At 36.5% G+C, this 21,470-nt stretch overlaps 1 protein-coding gene across 7 annotated transcripts in view; it reads right to left on the bottom strand.

Moving 5' to 3' along the window:
- The window catches only part of RFX3 (regulatory factor X3), a 119,625-nt gene that overhangs the window by 38,149 nt on the left and 60,006 nt on the right, over window positions 1-21,470 (bottom strand). For all 7 annotated transcript variants that reach the window (XM_042825661.1, XM_042825655.1, XM_042825660.1 and 4 more), the window contains 2 exons: window positions 17,191-17,315; window positions 11,815-11,912 (listed from right to left, as the gene is read on the bottom strand). In XM_042825661.1, the coding sequence (XP_042681595.1) occupies window positions 11,815-11,912; window positions 17,191-17,307 (215 nt within the window). In that variant the 5' untranslated portion in view covers window positions 17,308-17,315. The remainder of the gene's footprint in view (window positions 1-11,814; window positions 11,913-17,190; window positions 17,316-21,470) is intronic.

Raw genomic sequence — 21,470 nt, 5'->3', positions numbered from 1 at the left:
ATTCACCAAGCCTTGCAGAAAAGTTTGTCAGCCTTACCTGAAGAAGATCAAAGAAAGGAAGTATGACAACAATTAAGAAGATGGACAGGAAGAGTTCATACAATAATTAATATAGAGCAAAAATTGTAAAGCTCCACCCATTTCAACTTTTTACAATCCTACCATAAAATACAGAATTTCAATCATACGCTATGTACTTTCCATACTAAGATGCAAAATTGCAAACAAATTATGTAAATCTCAGCCAAGAAAGCTCAGTGTTCAAGAATTCCATGTTAACTATTGATTTTAAATGTTTTTATACTTCTCAGTTAAAGCTTGAAATTCAGAACTTAATGGTATTTTAACATGTTTATTTTTACAGGGTGAATTTAAAATTGAACATGAATTTGTGCTATGATGAAAAATTGCACTGAAGAAATAAAACCAAATGAGAATTATGACATTTGTAAAAAGCTTACAAACATTAAAGAAGGTATGCAGCAAAAACGTTTTAAAAATTATTTTTGAGCATGAAATATTCATGGCCCATTAATGAGTATACTCTTTAAACTATTCAGTCTGAAACTTTTTATCATGTTTCAAATTCTTAATCATTATATTAAATCATTACCTTGCATGGGTTATAATCTATTCATAATTATTGAATAAGTACTCACTCGTTGTTCACCAATTATTGAATATGTACTAGCTTTCTTCACCAAAACACATTTTAAAATTATTAACTGTATAGTATTAATTACTTCAAAGCAAAATTCCTTATTTTTGAAAAATCTGCCTGAAAATTTCATCTTGTTTCACAGTGGCTAAGTTTTGTATTTTAGCAAGTCGGACAATAGAAATGCCAAAGAAAAGAAAATAATCAGTTTACTTAACCATTAATTTTATTTCTTAAGCACAAAAATCTGTAATGTTGCCTGTAATCAACTGACAACACTCATTAACTTGGATTTGCTTATGTTGAGATACAGTCTGTCCAAATAAATACAATTTAAATCTAGTAGGATTCTGAGAAAAGACAAGAGTTGCCAAATTTCTGCTTAAGCCTAAGTTTATTATAATCGTAGAAACCACAAAATCATGCAAAACCATGCAACTAAATATGACAAAAAATTTCTGACATTTCTATCCAAGATTACAAGAGGAGGCAGCATTCAGTATTTATACAGTTGGTAGATCATTAGTACATCTGTCCAAGGCTTAGAAGTCAGTGTTTTTTTCCATTTATCTACACAAGGATTAGTTCCTTATTAAAACAGAGAAAGGTAATAGAAAATTACAGCTTGTTCTGTTTTTCTTTTTAAATTATGAAAGCATAGTAAACAATAGACTCAGAGATAATGATCTTTTGCTTCAGAATCATTACTTTTAAGAGAAGTGAAGAACATATAGCACCTTATCAACAATCAAAGTCAGAATTTTTACTATCGCCACAGACTTCAGAGACTTAGAGAAATTTCAAAACTTTAGATTTCAAATCCTGAAAGTTTTACAAAGCTCACACTATATTATTTCCTCTCAACCCTCTTTAAGTTAATCAAATTCTTTTTTATTTTGGGTATTGCAAAAGCTTCAAAATCAGCAGTACGAAACTTGGAAGTTAATCTACAAGAAATGCCTTGCAGACTCCTGAAAACAAAGCAAAATAGTTCATTTGGGAAACATCACTAAAGTAGGCAGCTAATCTATTATTTATTTGGAAAATAAAACCAGTTCTTCTTTGCATTGCAGTAGCCTTTGCATATATTTAAGCATCATGCAGTCCTGATTCACCTGTTTGATCAAGCCAAGGTATCACCGTCAAACCTTGTGACAGCATTGAAATATTGCTTCCCTTGTGATGTAAAAGATAACTGCTAGCAGAGATGGTGTTACATCTGCCTTGGAAACATACAATTTATTGAATTTACAGAATTTACTCCAATGCAGTAAGGGTCAGTTTAGGAAAAAGTAGTAGTGGAAGTGCTGAATAAACAGTTCAGCAAAATGCTTGTGAAGGAAGTAAGCACTGTAATTTCTCCCAAAAGAGAAATATCCTATGAGGTACCAGTACAATACGGCAGTGAATGAAACGCCAAAGGTGTTGATGATGGTAAAAACAGATACAGATAAAAGAAACAGACTGTCCACAAAGGACATAAGCAAGACATACCACACTTGTAGAAATGAAATTAAAGAAGTAGTACTTTGTACAAATGCAAAGTCTAGAAAGTGCTCAATGTTTCAGAAGAAAAGTAAGTCACTCCGTGTGGAAAGGATAGGGAAAAGGAAATATCTGTTTGCTTTTACCTTGTTCTGATCTACAAATCATGTTACGTCCCTAAATAAGGACTGATTGTATTGCAACACCTAAATCTGCTTGTAACTATTTCTTATGACTGCACCAAGAGCGATCTTTGGGATAGAGAGATGGGTTGGACTTCGAGATAAACATATTTGTTCCAACAACCAGGTTTACATCAGGTTCTTCACGTACACCTGATTATTGGAGATGATAAAGCAAATCTTCAGCAACAGAGATCAATGATGTAATTAAAAGTGAGATAAAAGTGTTATTATTACATGCAACGATAATTGCAACTCAGCAAAGAGCTCTTTAACTATAATAAAAACGAATTAATCTGGAAACCAAAAGATGCAGGCTATACCAACCGGATGAGGTGATGCTATGGAAACCAGTAATTCATAGGTTTTAACGTCACTGAATACAACGTGAGCTTTCAACACAAAACTGTGCAAAGAGAAAAATATGATGTTATTCTCTTTAGATATACACAAAGGATAACCTGAAATAAGGAAGTTATATCCTATTTCTCCACAGCACTTGCAGCACGGATATATAATACATCCTCAAGTAGTCTGGCATATAGTCATTTCTTGCCCATTGCAAATGTTGTCACAGCACCATCTCTTATTTTTCTGTACAGTTGCATATTTAACCTCAGCAGAAGTAAAATCTTCTGAATGCTTATGAGGATTACTTTGGTGATACACCATGGCTTGAGATACGTTAGGAAACAGAATCTAACAGTTACTCCTACAGGAAGATTGTGGAATTCAGTATTTGTTAGAATGTGGCATTAGAAAGTTCATCAGAGTTCCAAATACATTAGGCTACAATGTCCTAGCTTCCAAAAGGTTGTGCAACCCAGACAGTGTTTAACTGGAGAGCATGTTGCACAAAGTCAAGATTCCACACTGGAAGTTATTGAGACTAGCATGAGCTGGACTAGGATTGCAAGGTATTATAATTCACCTGTTATACATTATTTCTTAGATTTTATTATAGCATCATAGATTGGTTTGGGTTGGAAGGAACCTTTAAGATCACGTAGTTCCAACTCCGCGGCTATAGGCAGGGACACCTCCTTCTAGACCAGGCTGCTCAAAGCCCCATCCAGTCTGGCCTTAAGCACCTCCAGGGAGGGGGCATTCACAACCTCACTGGGCAACCTGTTCCAGTCTCACCACTCTCACAGTAAACAATTTCTTCCTACTGTCCAGTCTAAATCTACCCTGTTCACTGGAACCAGGCTGCCCAGGGAGGTGGTGGAGTCTCCTTCTCTGGAGATGTTTAAGTCCTGCCTGGATGCCTACCTGTGCGACCTGCTGTAGGGAACCTGCTTTGGCAGGGGGGTTGGACTCGATGATCTCTGGAGGTCCCTTCCAACCCCTACAATTCTGTGATTCTGTGATTCTGTGATATACCCTCATACTGTTGCTACATGCCCTTACAAAAAGTCCCTCCTGCCCTTTCCTGTAGGCCCCTTTCTGGTACTAGAAGGCTGCTATATGAGCCCCCTCGAGCTTTCCCTCCTCCAGGCAGAAGAGCCCTATCTCTCACTGCCTGCCCCTGCAGGGGTGGTGCTCCAGCCCTCTGATCCTCTCTGTGGGCCTTCTCTGGACCTGCTCTAACAGCTCAATATCGTTCTTCTGCTGGAGGCCCCAGAACTGGATGCAGTACTCCAGGTGCAGTCTCATGAGAGCAGAGGGCCTCCCTCTTTAACATGACTTGCAAAACATAATGCTAGAAATAAAACACATGGAGCTGTGTTAAAATGTTGTTATTAAAAGTGTATTTTTGACACGAAAGCAGACTGATTTCTAAAGCCATTGTGTCGCTGCACTGACCTTAGAAATAAGTGTTCTGCATTTTATTTCAGACACAGATATATTACTATAAAATTTAGCTTTTAACGACAATTCTGTCCCTTCAAAAATTCTGTTACTTTGAAAAAAAAAATTAAAAACAACAGTGAAGGAGTAAATCTAGCTATCTTCTCTATCAGTTTTCAGAGTACATGTATACACGGGAAAAAATTTCTTCCAAGCTGCATCTATTACAGAATCACAGAATCACAGAATCACAGAATCACCCGGGTTGGAAGGGACCTCAAGGATCATGTAGTTCCAACCCCCCTGCCTAGCAGGGCCACCAAACACACACATTCAGATCAGGTTGCCCAGGACCCTGTCCAACCTGGCCTTAAACACATCCAAGGACGGGGCATCCACAACCTCCCTGGGCAGCCCGTTCCAGGGCCTAACCACTCTCCTTGTATAGAACTTCCCCCTAACATCCAACCTAAATCTTCCCTCCTTCAACTTCGATCCATTTCCCCTAGTCCTGCTATTGTCAGCCCTTTTGAAGAGTTTACTCCCCTCGTGGGTGTAGGTTCCCTTCAGGTATTGATAGGCTGCAATGAGGTCACCCCGCAGCCTTCTCTTCTCCAGGCTGAACAAGCCCAACTCCCTCAGCCTGTCCTCACAGGGGAGGTGCTCCAGCCCCCTGATCATCTTAGTCGCCCTCCTCTGGACCCTTTCCAAAATCTCAATGTCTTTCTTGTACTGAGGGCTCCACACCTGGACACAGTACTCCAGATGGGGCCTCACAAGAGCCGAGTAGAGAGGGACAATCACCTCCCTGTCCCTGCTGACCACCCCTCTCCTGATGGAGCCCAGGATCCCATTTGCCTTTCGAGCTGCCAGAGCGCACTGCTGGCTCATGTTCAGTCTCTCGTCCATCAGGACCCCCAGGTCCTTCTCTGCCGAGCTGCTCTCAAGGACCACTCCTCCCAGCCTGTACGGGTGCCTGGGGTTCTTCTGGCCCAAATGCAAAACCTTGCACTTTGCCGTGTTGAACCTCATTAGGTTCACCCGAGCCCAGCCCTCCAGCCTGTCGAGGTCCCTCTGAATGGCAGAGGGACCTCGAATCTAGAATCTATTACTTGATTCTATGTATATGTCAAGACTATGGTCTACTTACTAATATAAATCTGTGCTCCTGATATCCCATCATTATGTCTCTGTATTTACATGAATTGATCACAGCTTCACATCTTCTTTGAGCAAATAATTGATGAGACCTTTCACATTTTTGCTTAGAAAGCATCACCTATAATATTATGCCAGTTTATGTCTTAGAAATGTCTACCTTGCTGAAGGATTTTTTTTTTTTCCATTACTCTTCATCTTAGTAAAAAAAAAAAAACCAAAAACATAACAAAAACAACAAACACTTATTTCTTTTCCCAGGATTTGGTTAGAATATCAGATAAGTTAACTCATGTATACTTAGCATATTAAATTAGTTTTCAATTTGATGTATACCAGTAACTTCTGTGTTTTGCAAAATAAGTAATTAGGAAGTGCTCTCTTATTATCAACTATAGACACCAACTGGCAAAACAAAACAAAACAAAAAAACACTGGATAAAATGTACTTTTTTAGCTGAAGATGTATACCTTTATACTGTACAATTTGAAATGTTAGCAGCCTCCACAACCTGTCAGTGTCAAATGTTTGATTTTTCCCTAATTCTACCTTAAATAAATGAATGTTATAATAATAGTTTTATTAATCTAGTAATAAACTCTGAAGTACTCAGTTGAGTTTTGGGATGGATTGCCCAAACCATTGCAGCAGGTAGGCATTTAAGTATTTCATTTATATCAGTTCTGTAACGAATATTAGCCTTTAGTGGTATTTAGTTAAATATGGGATTATTTACTTCTATATTAAATATGAAAAACAGTATAGATGAGAACTAAGATTTCAAATGTTTTAGCTGTATAGCAGATAAACATAACATTGCTACTTAAATGCAGAGTAGCTAATGCTCACAATCAATGCTTTGGTATAGCAATATAGCAGAAAACCTCTGTGCAAAAAAACTAAGAAAGTCAATTTCCCATGAGAAAAATATCCTGAATTTTCTTTAACTTTTTAGCATGTTCCTGTGGTCCCAAAGCTGATAGTGAGTTTCATGAAAACTATAGAGAACAGAAGAGAGAAGGCCTCAATGAAGCCAATGGATTGCTGCAGCCTCTGAACGCTGTGTGGCATATGCCATGTGAAGAAGGAAAATACTGTACACCCTAATACCTTATACAAAAGAACATGATACAGAAATCAAATGATAATGGGGAAGGCTAGGTCATCAATTTCACTCTGCCTTCTGCTTCCTCACAAAAAAGGCTGCTCCTGTAACCAGACTATTAATTCAGGGTTTTTCACAACAGATCAAATGCAATGAAGTAGTAAACTTCTTCCATAGAAACTTCTCAATGGGTCTAAAGACAGCCAGAGGTGGAAGTACTGATTAAAAATGTACAATTTATTTCCACCAATCTCCCTGTTACAAGCATCAAAACCAACACTGATTGTGAAACTCTAAGTATCATATCTGTAACCAGAGAACAAAAATTTAAAGTATGCAATTTGCTCCATAAAGATAAAAACTTGATTTTCTTTTCACATATATTTTTTATGTATTTGGAAATTTAAAATATATCAGATAGATTCAGCTTTATAAAATTTACTTAAAATAGAGTTGTATTATTCAACATAAGGAACTTCACATTAGTTCTTACTCACTGATAGTTTTGCAGTCACAATCAAAATGTAAATATGTTACTGACAGATGCTGATTACCAATTATTGAGATCTTCCACAGTCAGTCCAAGATCTTTTTCCGCATGAAAATAAAATCACAAAAGTGCACACAATGCACAACTGTAGGAAAATCTATAAACCACAGAATGAAGTAAGTGAAAACATTGGAGAATTCTTGCAAGTGGTATTCTCATGATCAGTAATTTAGAAAGATAAGGGCTGTTAGTTGCAGTCATCTAAAAATTCTGGTGGTGAAGTACAACTGTCCTAGAATCCAAGAAATATGGTGTTGCCAATATTAGGAACAGGGTTTGTACTAAATATACTAGACCTCAAGACTTTGGCTTGTCAGGCATCTTCTGTCTGGACGTATCTATGCTGGCCTAGACCTTTGTTCTAACTTAGCTGTAACATTTATAATCTGGGAAACGCTATGTAACCTATTTCAGTTTTATTTTAGCTTAGTAAACATGCGGTATAGAAACCATTGTTATGCCAGCACTGATGCATTTCTCTAAATAATAGGCAGTAACATAAAATAGCTGTTCTGTGTAGAATAAACAATCCATGACCGTAGAATCAAAATACAGCAAAGAACACTATGTGTATGAGATGACTGTATTCAGCAAATGTAAAACACATAATATCTGGTAAATTAAGATGCAAACCAGAAATGGAAACCACAGAAGAATGACTGTCTTTCCTGTAGAAAACACATACAGAATTGCTGCAAGAGTATCTAGTATAAGTAGAAAAACTCCATCATTGATCATACCTCTCTAGGCATAGAACTGTGACAGTGATAACTTGCTATAATTTTTCCTTACATGGAAGCCATTGACGTGAGTATGCATAGGGTTAGTCGAATGGTAAGCATAACATCAGAGAAAAAGGAAAAGATGCTAGCAAGTACTGGAAAGATTCCAGGAACAGAACAATTTGAACTGTACTCATAATAACCCTTCTATCAGACAGATAAAAGACTTCAACTAGAGAAACTGTAAATTGTTGGTTTTGCATCAAAGGTGTGTTTGGTCCACATTAGCTATACAAATTGTTGTACCATAAATTAGTGTATAATGTGAGGAATAAAGGCTACAGTTTGGATTCAACAGCATCAGTTCTTAAGCAGTCTCAACAACTAAACTCTCTTTGTTACACAAGAATTAGTAGAAAAAATATCAGTTTTGAGACTAATCACATTATGTACATTATTAAACACTACATTTTAAGAAAGAAAAAGTTCTTGTCTAGATCAGGGGCCTTGCTTGGCTTCTTAATACAGGCGCAACCACAGTATTTTTTATCCATACCTACTCAGACAAACCTGCACATATTAATGCAACAACAATTCATTTTAGCTTCAAGGTAAAGTGATGTGCATGACAAGCAAATGTGTTATTAACCATAAACAACTGTAGATAACATCAAATATTCTCAAGTATGTGATAAGCTTCACAGTACAACCCCTGCAACATCATTATCCCCACAAATACAGTAAAACCAAATAACATTAAGTGAAACCCAACAAACTTCCTTCCATTAGAATAAGGAATCAGGTAACTGATTCAGGCATTCTTCCTAAATATTTAAAGTGCATCCTTTGTTGCTACTGTATATGGGTTCATGCTAGTTTATATGTACTTTATTTTGTAACAAAGGGAAACTCATCAGACATACTGGAACTTTTATTCCAGTAAAACTGTACACTTAATTAATGTTTTCACCTTAACTATGAGTTGCAGATCATGAGTTTCATCATGAGATCATGAGATCATGAGAGTAGATTATGCAATATATCCTTTGTCTGATTTGAGTTACAATTCAGATTTTGATTTAGCATAGTCATAAAATAAATCAAATATATAATCATAGAAAAACAACCCAAAAGACAAAGTAGTGATCACTCCTGTCAATCACATCATCTACAAACCTAACTGTTTGATTAAAGTGCAACAGACATTTCAGAGTAGGAGTATGTTGACAAATTGGCTTTAACATAGTTATATGAATTTGTCAGAATCCAAAAAGCTTATTGTTCACACATTTCAGTAGGATGGATAGAAAAAGAAGTACTGCAGTCTAAACACTTGCCTAAATATTTTTAGCATGAGAGGTTGGCCTCTGTGTTTTCTGTCACAGCAGAACTCAACGCAGCTGTGTCAGCTTTGTTTAGGGATGTTGTGAGATTTTGGTTCACTTTCAGAAGTTTTAAAATGTCAATCCCACATTGATGTAGCTCTAAACAAACAAATTCAGTGGCAAAACAAGAAAAAAGTACATATTTTTTAAACCATGTAACTTAGGTAATCATAAAAACAGCAAATAGAAAACCAATTCTCTATTCTCTTAAGGAAGTTAGCCAGTGGTAACCCAGAACCCTGTTCCTTCATAACATTTTGTGCATAAGTTCAGTAACTTCCATTTACAGAAGTAACATTTGCCATTCTTAATCTGGAGTATGGAATTATAAAGGAAAATTAATTTCACAAGACAGCCTTTACGAATTCTGAGTAAAAACAAAGATCAGTTACATTCTCAATGGAAAAATAAATCTCCAGAAAGGTTAATGTTCCTAAAAATTTTGAAAAATAAATTTTATCATTGGTAAATTCTCCTTTTATATGAGGAAAAGACAATCTGGATTAGGCTCACTTGTTAACTTGTTGTTAAGTGATCACTAGCTAAGTGCTATATCCCATTAACTGGTTCTACAGAAACTAACAAATATTTTCACATAGAGAAACACAAAAAAAAACATGGATTACTGTAGATCTATTCTAACAGTAACAAGTAATATTTGGTTCTCTTTTTATTAAGGACTGTAAGCAGTCACGTAGTACCCAACTCACATTGCGAGAAGTGCGCTTGCTAACAGCTCACATGAGAACTTACAAGTGCTAAATGACAAGAGAAGCTTGCATGTACTAGTTGCAAATGGAAAGCTACAGACTACACATAGAACAACAAATGCTGACAACCCCTGTGTGCTATATCTGGGACAAGCTGGAGACCATAGACTACTTCAGAATCCAGAACTGGATATTCTAGAAGTTCGAACTCTTCTGTTTAAACAGGAACAACAATGTAGAGGATCCATTCTTTATAAAAATTCTTATGAAGGACCATAATTACTTCATCCTCTGAGGGTTTATTAATTTCAGGGGAAGATGCTTACTGAGGCAATGACATTCAGCATAACATAAAAGGGTCCACCATATAATATTCATAATTAGTTTTCAAATTACCCTTTGTCATCTAGGAAAGAGGAAATGTCGGCATCAATTCTTTTTTCAGAAAACTTTTTCCACATTAAATATTAACTTAATGAAAGCTTGCTAGTATTGGAAAATATTTATCTTTAATTCATGGAAAACAAATGGTAACACTTTCAGAAACATGACAATCATCACTTAAAAATAATTCACTCATTAAAGAAGTATAAGCTACATTATAGAATCAAGTTCCTATTTCTACCTATTTTTGAAGCACAGTTTAGAGAAGAAATGGTTAGCAGCTGTATCAGAAGCATCAATATAAATGTATAGCCTCCTGTATGCAAACAGTATGTTAGCGCTCTTTATCCAGTCATAGTTTTGTGTAAGACTTATTTTTCCCAGCCACCCACTCATCTTGTATTTTTCTTAGATACGTGTTTTAATGGCTTAGGTAGGAGGAGACCTTAAAGATCATCCAGTTCTAACTCCCTTGACATGAGCAGGTTTGCCACCCACCAGATCAGGCTGCCCAGGTCCCGTCCAATCTGGCCTTAAACACCTAAAGGGATGGGACATCTATAGCTTCTTTGGGTAACCTGTTCCAATCTCTCACCATTCACTGGGTGAAAAATTTCTTCTTAACAACTGATCTTTATCTTTCCTCTTTAAAACCATTCCTCCTTATTCTATCACTGTCACAATGTGTAAAAAGTCAGATTCTGATTATCATCTCTTAAGAACTGGAAGGCAGCAATGAGATCTTCCCTGAGCCTCCTTTATGCTAAACAAGCCCATTTCCTTCAACTTTCCTTCCGAGGAGAGGAGCTCCAGCCCTCTGATCATCCTCATGGGCCTCATCTGGACCATTAAAACACCTCCACATCATTTCTGTGTTGGAGGCCCCAGGGCTGAGTGCAGTACTCCAGATGGGGCAGAGAAGAGGGAGACAATGACCTCCCTCATCCTGCTGGCCTCCCCTCTTTCAGTGCAACCCAGGATAAAATTAACCTTCTGGGCTTCAAGCACACACTGCTGTCTCATGTTGTCCTGCTTCAAGCCAGGGATGAAATTAGATGACCTCCAATGGTCCCACAGATTATTAATTCTATGTATCTGAACTTGCATGTTGGTGAAAATAACTTGATGGTGGAAAAGCATGTTTAGGTGAAAAGGAAACATACAGTAATAGCCAGAAAAAAGGCTTAAGAATCAGCAAAACAAAATAGTTTACCCTCCTTCCTCTGCCTCTCCTATTCCTCTGGAAAAAAATATTCTTATTGTTTTATTAAATAAAGGAATTAAATTACATTACTACTTCTGCTAATAAAAATCCAGCCATTGCAGGATTTTATGTATTTACCACTAGAACTGCACCCAAGAAGACAGAAAGCCTATGGGAAGAGATCTTTTTTTTTACAAAGATGGTAATGCTATAATAAAGTTAATAGCAAAACTTACTCATAGACCTAAAAGGTGCTTCTTCAAACAGCACCATGCTGGATAGGTAATTTCATTTAAGACCGACTAAAACACAACACTTATATCTTAATAAACTGAATTTAGCTTTCAAATAATGATAATTTTGACTCAATCATTTTTCTTTCCAGCTTAAAATACAGGTGTTGAAAGAATCTCACTGACAATATATATTTAACTTTACATTTTAGTAAACATTCAAATGCTAATCATTTGCCAACTTACATAGCTCCATTAGTGTAGACTGTGTCGCTTCCTTCCACATACTGAACCTGGGTTGGGTAGACATGCTGTACTTGCTGTACAGTTTGCACTTGCTGCACCTGAAAACAAGAGCATCATAAAATAAAGATACTGTGATAAAAGGAAGGAACAAAGCCTCAGTGAATTTCCTGGCTTCTAAACAATATGGGACGTCACTGTTCTCGAAATTACTAAAGCTGGTGACATAGTAATAATGCAGAAGAATATTGTTTTTACAAAATACTTATATTTTAAATCCAGTAAGAAAAATCTTAACATTGAAAATGTACGTTCATGCAACACGCATACTTCACTGCTAAAGACAGAACTAACTAAAAAACATAAAAGGATAGAATGAAGCATAATTATGCTTTGCAACAAGGAATTATATTTACTAAAAAGTATCCTTTGTCCACACATATGCTTTTCCTTATTCCATTTAAATCTGAACAATACAAATTTTAATATACAGCTTAACGTGCAAAAACACACAGCTATGGTGTGCTGCACTAAATTCAGAAATAAAGGTTTAGATCAAAACATTTTCGCATCTGTTTAATTGGAGTTAAATTACAGTGGTAAAAGGCTTTTTCGATTAATGTTTTGACTTAAAGGCATGCCAATGAATCAATAACCTCATTCTGAGTAACTCTTCTTCCAGAATATCAGCAGCTACAACACATTCCAAGGTAAGCTGTTTCTAACGTTAATGAGATAAACAAAAAGAAGTAATAAGATATTATTATTTTCATCTACATTGCTAAGATAGCATGTCTGCCTTGTTAAAACATATCATTGGACAATTCCTTGGACTCATATGCTATGTAAAGCAGCTTCAGGTTATGCATATTTCCTGTCCAGTCTTAATTTTTTGTCTTCTGCTATAGCAGAGATTAAGAAATCCATATTTTACATGAGCTGTTATTGAGATAAGCTGTATTTTAGCTCAGGTGCAGTCCAGAATCTAAAGAAAGTAAAATGACTGAAAGACTTCATAGACGAGCAAACCTTGCAGTAGGAACTGAATAAAGCAAGAGACAGTGTGCATGTTTATGCAATAGATTTAGTGTAAACTAAATGACTGCTGATTTTCTCAGATGTTTTGCTAGGTAGCATCTTCTTCATGACCCAGTTGCTCCTGAGAATTGCAATAATCAGACGTATTCGAGTCTCAAACATTTGATGGATCATCTCCCAAAGCTCATTAAGAATATCTTCATTTTAATATCTTAACTCCACAATAATCTAAAGAGTTTTAAAATAATCATAAATTTCATAGCCTACTACAGTATTGACTCAGATTGTGAAAGGAAAATCTAAATTTTCACAGGAAGTTTTTCCTAGTTCAGTATTAAAATACGAATTCAGAAAATTAACAGTGTTTTGAAACCAACTTTACCAGCATGATAGAAATGTTGACACACTGTATGATACTTAAATTATCTATTTGCAGTTACAGCTTTCTGATTTGTCACATAAATCATTATATAATTACATAATTACATAATTGGCATATATATAAACATGAAATACAAATTCTCCACTTCAAAAAGAGGGCTGTAAGAATATTTCTAAATACTAAGGCAAAATGTTTATGTGCTTCACTGTGAAACATACGTGCCACAGATCACAGTGGTTTCAAAGCCTAACTCTAAAAGTATCTCTGGTTCTACAATAGCCTGTAATTAATGGAAGAGTGATCAGGGCACTGAACTGATCTTCCTAACCCATATATGGAGAAAATATCTTTAAGCAGGCTTTGTTCATAGAGCCAGTAATTTGTCACCTGTTATGTAATGGATTTGTTCCATTTTCTGTCCCAGTAGTAAAGCTGGGGAAACATGAAATTATGCCATTATTAAAATGTTTCCATTCAACCTCTCCCAAAAAGCACTTCACTCCCTGCTCATATGCACTGAAAGTGGCTTACTCCCTATGAAAAAAAACAACACAACACTACTGTGTTTTATTAATAAAAGGAATTTATTTCCTCCCCATAACCTGCATACATCCTGTCAGCAAATGCAGGTCATATTCCCATTCTGTACAAGCTATTATATTCTTGTTATAAGAATGTAATACTCTTGGATGCTTCAGTTTCTCTGAAACTCAGTACTGCTCAAGCTGATTGACTCTGATGCCAAAGGAAGCTTTAGTGACCACACTGTTTTGCAGAGTATATACCTATGACTTTCTCTACCTTTTTAAGGTTTTAAAATACCTTTCCTGACAAGGAACGACAAGTAAGTCACCTTTAGAATAAATTTGTGTATGGAAGTTCTATGGAGCTGAAACTTGTTGTTATACAATAACCTAAATTCCATTTTTATTTCCTATTTTACTTCATTTTGGGAAAAAAAATTTCCAGGAAAGTTAAATTAATTTAACTGCCTTTGGATTATTATTATTTTTTCTTTCATCTTTGAGGAGGGAAGAAATCAAGTGCATACATATATATTTGTATATATATATACACGTATATATTCTCCATGGGTATAAAAGTATTTTAGGAGAATTGACCTAGGGGGAAACAAAACATCACAGGAAAAAAACCATCACTGTTAATATAAACTGCAATAATTAAATAAATAAATAAACAAACAAATAATTCTATTTATCATTTTTCTTGCACATTTTATTAAGTGCAGAAAACAAGAATGACAGAGCGATTCAAAACAAAGAAAGAGCTGTGAAATATTTATTACCAAGTATCATACGCAACTTTAATAATTGTATGTTCTTGGGGTAGACTAGTGATCTACTCATGGGAATTGATGTTACTGTCCAGCTAGAGAAGAGAATATTAACTGCCTGACATAGGAAATAATGGGTTAAATAAGGTCAAACAGCAGACCTTTCATTCCCCTTGCTTCAGTGATTCTAGCCTGAAATGACTGGAATGGGATTAGAAGTGAGCAGCTGAAATGGTCCAAGAGAACGAAAAAAAAAAAAAAAAAAAAAAAAAAAGAAAACTTATTACAATATGAACATGCAATTATAATCACTAGTTGCAGAAAAATAAATTATATTCTTAACTGTGAATTCTGAAAGGAACAATGAGTGACTATGTAAAATCTACATTTGACAACAAATTTGACAAGAATTTGACAACAAATGAAAGTGAACAAAAGCATAGTGAAATGCAGAAAATACTTTTAAGAGTAAAGGAAATTCAAGAGAGAATTTTGATAAAGTGCAGATGTTCAAAGCACTAGTAAACAAAGAGTAGAAAATCAGAGTGAAATATGTGAAGAATTTTAAACCTCATTTTAAAGAGACCATATTCACAGTGCCTGTGCAAATACTTACATATGCATTATTTTCTATCCTTAGCTATAAAAATAATTTTTGTACTCTCACTGGTCTGGAATTCTTTTGGCAAACAAAATATAAATAGCATATGCTGTAATATTCTAAGCACATTCATAGGTATGTAATGCTTTACGTGAGCCTATGATTATGGTTCTCTTATGCTGAGCATGATTTTGCTTTAAGACTAATTTTGATTAGCACAAGTCTGCATCTCCAGTTTAACGAAACAGTTACTTCATGAGGTGATGGCCACAGTGAATGTTGACTACAATAACTGCTTTGTTCAACTTTAGATGTGAAGTGCGTGTTGAAAAAGCAGTGATATGTTAATGAAAAATCCCCATATTTGAGGAAGCAAACTGAGAAAATTCCTCCAACTATTAAGACAATTCAATTACACTCTCAACAGTTTGGTCTTCTCTTGATGCTGTTTGCTTACATGTATACATTTTTGTCCTGTCACCAATCTCCTCCATCATACTTCAACAGTGACTGTTTCCGTGCTGCACAAAACCAACTACCACCACTGCAGTATTGAGTAAAATCTAATCTGAGATTTTCAGTAACTGAATTTGTATTTTTTTCCATTTTGGAGTTCCATAGTAGAGTTTTATGAGATCCATATTTGTACTAGCTATGTGAAAATTAGGGATTTGTTTTAGCTGAAAATATCAGGAGGTACTCTTTTGCTCAAAGGACATGAGGCTTAAATACAGCTGTAGAGGGGAAATGCTCTTATTCCATCCTTATGCAGTTGCCTCTTATTCTGAGCCAAAATTTTATATTTGCTAAAACAGCACAGATATATATAGCGTTATTTGAAGAGCGGTGTCCTCAGGAGTCAGTACCAATTCCCTTTATTAAATTCATCAATGACATCGACAGGGGGATTGACTGTACCTTCAGCAAGTTTGCAGATGATACCAAACTGTGTGGTGTGGTTGACATGTCTGACAGATGGGATGCCATCCAGACCTAGATAGGCTTTAGCAGTGGGCCCCGGTGAAGCTCATGAGGTTCAACAATGTGCAGGGTCTTGCACCTGGGTTGTAGCAACTCCCACTATCAGTACAAGCTGGGGGATGTAAGGATGGACCACAGCCCCACCAAAAAGGGCCTGGGGGCACTGGTGAATGGCAAGCTGGACACCAGCCAGCAATGTGCCCTCACACCCCAGAAAGCCAAATGTGTCTTGAGCTACACTAAAAGAAGCATGGCCAGCAGGGCAAGGGAGGTGATCCTTTATCTCTATTCTGTGCTGGTGAGATCACACCTGGAGATCTGCATCCAGGTGTGGAATCACCAGTCCATGAGCGACAAAGACCTGTTGGAACACACCCAGAAGAGGGCCACAAAAATGATTCGAGGGATGGAACCCCTCCCCTAAGAGGACAGGGCTGAGAGAGCTGGGGCTGTTCAGCCTGGAGAAGGCTCCAGGTAGACTTGGTAATAGCCCTTCAGTATCTATGGGGAGCAACAAGAAAGAGGAGGACAGATTCTTTCGCAAGGTCTGTTGTGATAAGACAAAGAGAAATGGTTTCAAACTGAAAAAGGGGAGACTTAGGTCGGATAGAAGAAAACAGTTTTTTATGATACAAGGTGTGAGGTATGACAATGTGTAAAGATCTGCAGTGAATCAAGCCTAGAGATGCATTTTTTACATTTATATTGCACTTGCTTGGAACTGAGAATTAAAGAAGAAATCATACAAGAAGCAGCATCATAAATATATTATGTAAAGACATAAGTGTAAATATTCAGTAATATAAATTTAATTTCTGTGAGTTACTCCATGAAGCATACAATAATCTACTGCCAGAATCACATGGAGTATTACTAGTGCTTTTTGGATGCATTAGCATAAAGAACAGACTCAGGAAACAGCTTGCCTTCCTAGGTAGCTATTTTAATTTCAGCAAAATAAAATCATTAAAGCGGAGCAAAACAGTTCATTTAGCAGCCTACAATATCATGTTCTACACTACACTGTGAAGAACTACCCCTCCTGATTTTTTTTCAATCTTCCCAAAGCTCACAGCCACCTACCTGTTGCTGAACTGGTACTTGCTGTACTACCTGCGTGGGCACTGCTGCCTGGCCAGCCACAGATGTCTGTAAAGTCACAGTTGAACCTGTATCCGACCCAGCTTCTGATGTCTGCATCGTGATCTCTGAGTAAAAGTAAAAGCAAAATTGTAAGATTAGTGCATCTATTTATTTTATTATTTTGGCACTTATAGCACAGCAACTTGGGGGTTTTGTTACCCTATTTGGACCATACAATCAGCTAGTATCAATGTTGGTGTTCGCTAAAAGGCTTTTCTCATACTAGCATACTGCAAATGCTAGTTTTTTTAATCTTAGTATTACCTTACATTCTTTTATTTACATACATAGAAACATCTCACTTAGGTATCTGAATTTTGTCACTTTGGGGACAACTCAGCAGTAAGCATTGTCTTCCCCACACTTGTAGATAACCGGTCAACATTCAGATCTTTTCCTTTTCTGTCTTCCTAAATTTTATTAAAAAGTCTATATGAAATTCAAAGCTAAACCAACAGACTACAGAATGAAGGGATATAATCTGGAAAGACTCTAAAAAGCACATAGAGTCACAGCGAAAAAGAACTCAAATAACCTTCCGTAGAAAGCATTACATCAACCTGTGTAGTTGTAATTATGAGAAGAAAGAACTCATTGCCAACAAAACCATACAGAAGTAGGTAAGTAGTAGAAGAGCAACAAGAATTTTGACACTGACATTTGAAAAGGAACAAATGGAATCTGGATTCAACATAAAAAAGTTAAGAGAGACAAAGAAAATGCCCTAAAAAGAAAACATTATCAAAAAGACAACTGAGGAAGACTTTTGCTCTACAGGGAATATACAGGGAACTACAGGATTTCTCAATTTTGCGTGGCAGAAGCAGCAATACAATGGACTGGAAGGCAAATCAACATTAAATGAAAATTAGGAAGTAGATTAAAAAAATAATAATAACTGCAGTGGGTTATTAATCAGTATAAATAAGAACCAGATGAGGCAGTTACTTCATTGCCTAATAGTTTCAAAACAGAAGCCTGTGTACTTCTGTGAAGGATTACAGTGAACACAATAGTAGTCTCTAACCTAAATGCTATCCAAAAATCTGACTTGTCTTAATCCCTATTCATCTATATTAGTACCAGCATATTTTGTCAAATTGAGGACCAGTATCACTAAAGATCAGTAGTATTATAATCCACACCAAAATAAGTTCCTATGAAAAGTCTGCAAATATTCAGAATACCAATATGTGATTTTTTTTAGCTTAACTGTATAAGTACAGATGGGTAGCTGGGAAGAAAGTGTCATTTAATCTCCTCCAAACAAAGAACGCCCGCCAAAAAAAAAAAACAAAACCTACAAAGACCTACAATATTTTCTGAAACAAAACCATTACTGAAAATGTAATGACTCGCGGGCATACTAATTCATAGGAGGAAGAACTTGTTATTGCACAACTAAACCTAAAAAGCTCATTAGAAACTTCAATATTCTCCTTGCTTGACTACTGAACCAGCTGCAATAACAGACCTTCCTTTCACGGCTGTGTTCCAAAGTAGTTTAACCTGATTTAAAGCCAGGTTTCTGCAGTCCCTCCTCCTGACTGTGCATGCAAATTAATTTGCGCAGGAAATAGGCATATAAATTTGGTATGGGTAAGGGACAAGCTGAGATAGGACCTTGCCAGCTGAGAACAACACTGGCTTAAACTTTGTGACCCATGTCTATAGTACATCGGAGATTGTACTGCTTTTGAAATATCCTGACTGAAAACTAACGATGAAACTTGTCTTAAGCAAATCAATAAGCTCTCAAAGTCATTATGATGTCTGACCTCTATACTTCTTTACAGCACACCTGGCAAAAGTTAAATGCAGAAAGAAATCAGACTTCACAGATGACTACTGAAATGTTAAAAGTCCTAATTAAATAAGAGCTTAAAATTCTGATTAAAAATGGGTGTCCTCAGGATAAATGCATTTACTGTGAAAGAGCAAATTCCATTCCTTTTTTGTGCACATTTATAGAAAATGCAACATAAAATCCAAAATAGAATTATTTAATTTGAAGAACAACATCACAATTCACATATCAATCTATTTTAACTGAACAATATTAACAAGAACAGTTAACTTCCAGTAATACAGACCAGGAAAAAAATTCTGTTTTCCCATGCAATCATTTTTTAAAGTGACTTGTAGGTGCACAAAACTAAATTTCTCCACATTGTAAATAAACTGAGTTAGAGAGTTAGAAAACTATTTTTGCAAATAAAGGCAAAAAGGGAATTTATATTTTATATAAATATGCTTACAATTATCTATGGAAATAACATATATGGCACTGATCTTCATATCTTTTGAAGAGAGTCACAGCACAGCACAATGGGATAGTGAGTGTTATTGGGGGTTAACAAAACAAAAAAATTGTCGTAACAACATTCCCAATTGAATGAACATTTTAGCTTTAACATTTTGCTGAAGTTTTATTTATACAATGTAACCATTTTCTAAATTGAACAATTCATGTTTTTCTCAGTTCTTGCTCAGCATCAAGCCACTGCGAATAAGATAAAAATCTGGGTGAGTTTGAAATTTTTAGAAGAAAAGCAATGAAACTGGCTGTTACGGGAAACCATGAGTTTCAGGTTGCATTTAATCCCCTTGCAGATGATCTTCCAAATCCTAAAGCCAAAGATTTTTGTAAAGAAATATTCTTACTACATAGAAAGCAAAGTGACTATTAGCAAAAACTTTTTTTTTTTTTTTGTATTGAAATTATTTAGAAAAAAAGTACTATTTTGCCTCTCCATTAGGAAGAAAAAGTGAACAATCAAAAAGAACTAAAATGCATTATTTCCTACCATCCTTTAGCTTTACTTGTAATTACATGCTGTTTTCCCAGTTAGAGTGTACAAACACGTCAATCACTGAAAGGGAGGAAGAGTGCTGACTATAGCTAGATGTCATTTTGACTGCAAGAATCTGTTCCATATTGCCACATCTACGTTAGTTACTATGCCACATCTCAGACACAGTACTTGATCACTACAACTGTAATTCAAGATGCTTGAAATATCAGATTGGAGTTCTTCAATCTAAGAGTGAATATCATACATTCCTGTCTTTGCAGCACTTGTCAGGGAGCGTGTCTAGTTGACATTAGTGCAGAAAAAGATAACAGCTTTGTGACAAGAACAGAGGATACCCAGATTGTAAGTCAGTCATCAGTTACTGTGGAGAAGCAGTGAGATGGGAGATCACAAGTGTCAGTGCCAGGTGACAGTCTGTTGTTAGGTACTGAAGGATGCTGAAGGATCCTGGAGTAGTCAAGAATCAGGTACTTTGAACCCAGTCCTATAAGTGGCAGTGTCCACGTAATAATACATAAGACATTAAAGGGACACGAGAGTAAATCCAGAGCTTTGTGGGAGAGAACTCCAACAGAGAACTGAAAGATACCTCTGGGAATCCCATGGCCTTTGGGGATAGGCATTACTACACTGACCTGACAAACTTCAAATTTTGTCATCTCATCAATATGTACTTGGCACTGGTAAGGGTGCAGCTCAAGCACTGTGTTCAGTTTTGAAGACTGAAGTACAAGAAAGACATTGAGGTCCTGGAGCATATCCAAAGAAGGGCAGTGAAGTTGGTAAAGGGTCTGGAGCACAAGTCTTACTAGGAACAGCTGAGAGAACTGGGTTTAGTCTAGAGAAGAGGAGGCTCAGGAGAGACCTTACTGCCCTCTACAACTACCTGAAAGGAGGTGGTACTGAGATGGGGGTTGACATCTTCTTCCACCTAACTAGCCATAGGAGAAGGGGTAATGGCCTCAAGTTGAGCCAGGGGTGGTGATCATAGTGCACTGGTGACTGAGTTCATTTAATCTTCACATCTGGCTGCCAGTTTGGTGCCAGCAATGCATTTAAGCATTAAGCCCATACAGTGTGATGTGTTGCTCTACCTCAGAGTCACTGTACACTTCTACTGGGGGATGAAAAGGTGTGAAAGACAAAACTGTTTCTCTTTTCTGTCTCAAAAAAACTGCCTTACTTTGTAAGGCCCTTCTGGTGATAAGAGTCTAACTGACTCTTTCAGATTATCTATAGGGGGGTGAGTGATGGGTATCACTGTGCCACAGTACTTCTGATTATAAAGATAAGCAGAAGTGGGGCAGTCTTTTTCGGGGTTGCGGCTTGAAGGATCTGACCAGTGCAAAAGGCGATAATGCTTGTGCATGGCAATGAAGGCACCGCTCCCTGCCGGCTTATCTG

Source organism: Centrocercus urophasianus, unplaced genomic scaffold (assembly GCF_019232065.1).
Source record: "Centrocercus urophasianus isolate 14NV4802_14NV808 unplaced genomic scaffold, USGS_Curo_1.0 seq_25, whole genome shotgun sequence".
Lineage (NCBI taxonomy): Eukaryota > Metazoa > Chordata > Aves > Galliformes > Phasianidae > Centrocercus > Centrocercus urophasianus.
Note: the sequence above shows the minus strand (reverse complement) of the source record. Positions and strands in the feature narration are given on the sequence as shown.